General features: G+C 31.5%; 1 protein-coding gene across 1 annotated transcript; it reads left to right on the top strand.

Moving 5' to 3' along the window:
* The first annotated feature begins 5,651 nt into the window (after nt 1–5,651).
* LOC142164097 (uncharacterized) lies at nt 5,652–6,089 on the top strand. The gene has a single exon (XM_075221274.1). The coding sequence runs from the start codon at nt 5,652–5,654 to the stop codon at nt 6,087–6,089; it is 438 nt and encodes a 145-aa protein (XP_075077375.1).
* Nucleotides 6,090–6,442: the final 353 nt, after the last annotated feature.

The raw sequence follows: 6,442 nt of genomic DNA, 5'->3' as shown, positions 1-6,442 counted from the left end.
TGTTTCTTACGTATGATCAATGTTTTTAATAATTTATTTAGTTATTTAAAGCACCTTTAAGATTTCATATACTTCACTTGGAGTCCAAGGATTTTCATCCAAGTGAAACATTACTCCAAACTTCTAGAGAAAAGAAAAGAAAAGTTTTCATGATTATCCGAAAAAACAAGGACTAAAATAGGTAAAAGTGAAATCTTATCACGCCTTCCCTTATTTAATGGAGTAGTACATAAATAAATCAATTAATTTGAAAGAAGCCAAAATAATAGTAATAGTAAAAGGGCAAAAAAGAGTTTGAGAGAGAGTCCAAGAAAGAGACAAGATGAAAAAGAAAACAAAAGAAGAATAAGACTTCCAAATAAGGATGCTATCAAGTCTCTCCTACGAGACAATTAAAGTGACTCTTTTTAACCTGTTACATGCCGACCAAATCCATAAATTTAATGCAGTAGTGATGAGCATTAGCAACCATAGAATCAATTAATCATTAATATAGCTATTTATATCAACTCAATAAATATATAATACATATCTTGATATATTCAAGTATTAATCAATTATTTAACCATAATAAATTACTAGTACAGTTTTTATAAATATATTATGCAAGTAAGTTTTTACCTTTAACTTTTGTGTACGGGCAGTTAGGAGGCTTATCTTATTGTAATCCAAGGTAGATTTCCTAATTGTAACCCTAATAAAACATTCTTTTGTTAATACTCACGTCTCAAATTATCTGTCGTGTTTCTCTTTTATACGATTCTTAAAAAATATTATTCAGGAGGAAGATTGGACTATTTTACCTTTATTTATATCTTAAGATATAATCTCTCTTCATCGAATATTTATTCTATTTATGTGTTATCTCAATCTTCAAGAATAATTATTATTAAGGGCAAAATAAGAAAAATATAATTTATTTTGTCTTGAACTTCAAAAATAATAAATAATATGAGAGAACTATTTTTAGAAAGTACGACAAATAATTTTAGACGGAGGAGGTACTTATTAGCTTTCCTTTTCCATCAAAACGAGAAAAAAATAATCGAATCAAAATCAGCAATTACTATATTTTGTTTTATTGTTTATATTGAATAATTACTGATTTAAAATCAAAAAGTTCATTTTTTTATTTTATTTTGTCGCTAGATAGTTTTGCAAGTGTGAATTTATTATTCAATTTATATTTTGTGTGTTCGTTTCAATGTGCCATCTCACTTCATTATCTAATCACATCGCTATACAAAAATCCATAAAATAGTGAATGCAGATTCTCCAACTGGAAATTGGCGACATAATGGACAACCCAATGGCAGCTTTTGGAATTCTTTAAATGTAACTTCACAAAGATTTATATTTAATTTTTGTTTTTGACTTTTTGGAATTGATAGACCAAAAGGGAAAAAGAAAATACAGAAAAGAAAAGAAAACGGACCCCAGAACGTCCCAACAATATCTAGTTAGATTTTTGGTCATTTACATAAGAAGACGTACACATCATTGTAACCAAGATCCCATTTGTTTATGTTTCTTCTTTGATTCTTTCTCCTATTTCATCTCATGAGCTTAATTTTTACATAATTTTTTACAAAGATAATTTTAATGGATGAAGAGAGAAAGTAGCGCAATATGAATTAAATCTCAGAAACACGATATAACTTTGCAAAAACCTCGGTTGTTTAACTATACGAAAAGTACTTTAAATTACAATTTTTTCTCATGTCAATATGATAAAAAATATTTTAAATATTGGTTAAACTTCACACAAATTGAATCTCGACAGAAAAAATGTATCGCATAAATAAAAACCGAGAAGTATCAATTGAATTTGAATTTGAATTTGATTTATGTAAGAAGATTGCATCCATGACACAACGTCTCTATATATCAAACATTTAATTTCTGCTGTTTATAGTGATAAATTAATATCAAATAGTTTGACTAATAAGGTTGTTATTCTTAGTTGCCAACCTATTCATTAGTCTTAGTTTTAATTTATTGCCTAGCTAGTTGTGGTAAGATTTCGTTGTCATGAGAGCTTAACTGTGTGCCACAATGCGAACGACAAGATTTCAGTATATTTGGAAACAAAAAAGGAAAGGTAAAGTTACCCTAAAAACCAATTAAGTAACTCCTTCACACTTAGATTGATAAGACAAGCAAACATTGAAGTTAGATCTGTAAAAGTAACATTATTACGACTTTTTTCACCTAAGTGTGAAGGAGTTAAGTAGGCGTTTGGATATAAAAATTGTAATGTTTGGATTTAAGTTGAAAATTGATATTTGGAACTTGAAATTATATTTAGACATGTATTTTACTTGAAAAAATATTGAGCAGGGAAGAAAGTTCTTCTGAAAATTTGAAAAAAGTGATCAAAACTATATTTTTGAAAAATTCATTTTCAAACTCTAAAAACTTGTAAAACTTTACGAACAAACACGTTTTTTTTTATTAAAAAAAATGGAAAAACAAAAATAAATAATCTATGGATAGACGGGTCCTAAATCTGTTTATTTTCCCATTTACAACCTTTCCTTAACCAAAAACAAACATTTATCCATTATCTCAAAGCTGTAAGGGATTTATTTAGATTATAGAGTCAACACTGAATATAAGTAATGATAGAAGAGCCAATGCTTATCTAAATCCCAGTGTTGTTCTGGTAAGTGAAAGACTTGGTCAAACCAAAGGACCAAATTGGTGTATAGAAAACTATCTACAACTTTTTTGATTAAAGAAGACTAGAAATATCACCCACAGGTTCTTCCCCCTTACCAGCTGACATTTGACTAAAAAGTAAAAATCCTTATCATGAGATATTACAACCTATCCTATAAGTATAATATTTTTTTTCTGTTTTCTAATATTGTAGCTGGTAAACGTAGCTCTCAGAATTTAGATGCATGGATCTATTTTTACTGGTGAATTTTCTGTTATAAAATACCTTCACCATTTTTTATCCAGAAAAAGAAAAAGAAAAAGAAAACATTTAAAATTCACGTATCCGACTAAAATGATTTAAATTTGTTTGTACGCGAGAACAAAGTTTGTTAGCTAGCGTTTGGACATGGATTTGATTGAAACTTAAAAAAATAAAATTTTAAAAATGAGATTGAAAAATAATTTTTGAAAGTTAAAATTGTGTTTGGATATTCATTTTACTTGAAATGAATTTGAAGTTTTGTTGGTAGAAAATTTCAAAAACTATTCTAGAACTATTTTTGGGATTTGAAGATTTTATTTTCAAAATTTACCAAAATAGGCTACAATCTATAAATAAACAGATATCCGAAAACGAAAATTAAAAAAAAAAAAAAAACTCTCAAATTTTAAGGTCAATTGGGAGCTTATTAAATAAAAGCAAAAATACTTCTAAAAATTGTTCTTATTGCAGTTTTTAAGCAATCCAAAAGGGCGGAAAAGAGAGACAATTGTCAACAAAAGTACTAATACAAACCCCACAAAGAGAGAAAAAGGAGAAGGGAAAAGGGAGGGTGATGACAATATACTATTTGGATATAAACAGAAACACCAAAGTTTCAATCACAATAAATAAATCAGCAGTAGTAATAATTGAGGAATTGGAGATCTAAAACAAATTCCAACTTGAATACAAAAAACTCTCATTTTCTCCATCTAAAAACTAAAGAGATTATTACATAGAGAGAATTCAAACAACCAAACAAACTCAAAAGAAAAATTCACACAAGCAGAAGTTACTGATCTGACTTAAAAATTACAGAATCTCACAACTCCAAAAGCAAGCAGAACTTGCCTTTTCTTTATTTCCTATCTTACATCTGAAAAGGCTACACAACTTTTTAGATATACTCTATATATATGGATGAACAAGTTCAGATGAACTTGATGGAATTACCCTCCTGATGCAGGAGTTGGTGGTGGAGTGGTGGAAGCTGAGGTGGCGGCGGTGGAGCTGCCGTCAAAGTCGTCATCTCCGCCGGCACCATCACCTCCTCTAAAGGGAAATAGAGAGCTTACAGTCTCGACAAAACTCTCAAAAATTTGAGCTTTGATCTTACCCCTTTTGGGTGGAAGTGCTCTCTTTTGTGTCTGTTGCATGTTTGGTGTTGTAGCTGCTGCCATTAGAATATAGGAAGTAACAGAAAAGTAGCCGGAAAATATGAAGAGAAAAGAAGAAGGAGAAATTCAAGTAGGCTTTGAAAATACAGCCTATATTATAAGAATATGAAGGGAAGAAAGAGATCAAGAACTAAGGGGGAGAAATGAAAAGTCAGGGGGATGTGGCCGGAAAAAGCCCCATCGGAGAGGAAATTAAAGAAGAAGAGGAAGTGAGAGCTAAAGGAGGACAAATACGTGGAGTTGAACTGCTTTTTTATAGGAAATTTTTTATGGTATTTACGAAGAATATTCTGTTCATGAAAGTAGTTCACATTTACACGAAAGTATATTATACTGTACTAAGTAGATGTAGTTTATACTAGTAGTATTCGAAATTGAGTAACTTGGCCTTCCGGTCTAGTATTGTCCTACCGTTAGGAGTTTTTTTTTTGTTTTTGCCCTTGATTTTAACGGAGCTCCATATGTTTGAATTATAATAAAAAATTGAAGAGTAATTTAATGCGGACATTTTTCTCGAAAAATTAAAACGTGTAGAGTCCACTATTTTACGTTTCAGTTCCATTAATGACGAGGAAAAATATGAAATAATTTGCTAACAAAACGATATAAATAATCCAACAAAGTAAAATGGACAAATTTGAACATTAATTTCAAATAGTACATATATATTTTTGGGAAAATGACAGTGTATAACCTCTCTCAAATAACTTTTTTCACCTTTAGCTCACGCTAGAAACTATTTATATTCGATAGTCGAAAAAGTGTAAAAAAATTGTATAATTTTTGTATATAGCACATATAATGTGTATATATACAAGAAATATACCAAAAAATATATTTTTCGGCTATTATTTTGAGGCGGTTATGCAATGTCATTTTCCTAGGCAAAGGTCAATTTTAACCCCCAACAGAAACTATTTACATTCAGTAACTGCAAAAGTTTATAACGCGGATTAAAAGTAATAATATCCATGTATGTTTCCTCTTTTCACCCTCTATACATATGTTGTCTACTTGTACACTTTGCTCATTTATGGAACGTTTATTTCTAACCATATTTTGATTCTTGACATATAATTGTCGAAGAGGTAGACCCGATAGCCTATTGAGAGTATTGCGTGACAGTGAGTTGTTGCTGTATTTTTGTGTATAGCTATATGCATAGTTGAGGGTACTTTTGTAATTAGCTAACATAGTTGGTGAAGTATTCTTTCCATACGTGTATATGTATAACACAATATAGAAATACAGATCAGATTTCTCTTTACCAAATTTATTCTCTCTCTAGAAGCTTCTATTGGTCTCTTTTCTTCTCTCTCGTCTGTTCCTTGTAAGCTCAATCGCTACATTAATGGAAGCTTCTGCTTGCATCTAAACTCTTAATTTTGACATGGTATCAGAGCTAAGGCTCAGTGTTAACTCAATTCTCGTTCAGGCTCATCTCTTTCATCACTAATCTCTGTTTGTTTTAAAGTTGCAAGTCAAAATTGGGAAACTCTAATTTTCACCCACAGTTTTTCAGATCTGCGATTAACTCATCTTATATCATGGAAGTAGATGGCGATACTTTGAATTCAACTAATTCACCAAATGTAAACAAAGATACATTGGATTCGACCAATCCTTTGTACATGCATCCTTCAAAGAGTGCCGGGTCAACACTAGTGCCGATGGTATTTGACGGAACTGGTTATAGATCCTGGAGAAGAGGCGTCCTCAAAGCCCTCTCAGTGAAGAATAAGGTCGGTTTCATCACCGAAAAATGTAAGAAGCCAGATTCCGGCCATCCGACATTTGAGCAGTGGGAGAGATGCGACGACATGGTGACATCGTGGATTCTCAACTCACTTTCAAAGGATTTGGCAAATAGCTTACAGTATGTGGTCGATGCAAAGGAGTTGTGGCAGGAACTGGAAGATAGGTACGATAAGATGAATGGAGCGAAATTGTACCAGCTTAAAAGGAAAATTAACGACCTAAGTTAGGGAACCCTAGACATTACAGGATATTATACAAAAATGAAGAAGCTTTGGGAAGAGGTTAACACATTAAATGCACATGCACAATGTAAGTGCCAGTGTACTTGTGGAGCCAAGGCAAATATGCACAAGGCTGAACAAGACAGAAGGCTAATTAGGTTTCTAATGGGTTTAAATGAGGTCTACACAGTTGTGAGAGGAAGCATTTTGATGATGAATCTGTTGCCCAGTATTGCACAAGCCTTTTCTATCCTAATCCAGGAAGAAAAACAAAGGGAAGTTAGGCCAACCAACCATTTGATGATGGAGTCTACTTCAATGAATGTCAGTGGTCTTGCAAATCCAGCTTTTAGGACAAA

Source organism: Nicotiana tabacum, chromosome 9 (assembly GCF_000715075.1).
Source record: "Nicotiana tabacum cultivar K326 chromosome 9, ASM71507v2, whole genome shotgun sequence".
NCBI lineage: Eukaryota > Viridiplantae > Streptophyta > Magnoliopsida > Solanales > Solanaceae > Nicotiana > Nicotiana tabacum.
Note: the sequence above shows the minus strand (reverse complement) of the source record. Positions and strands in the feature narration are given on the sequence as shown.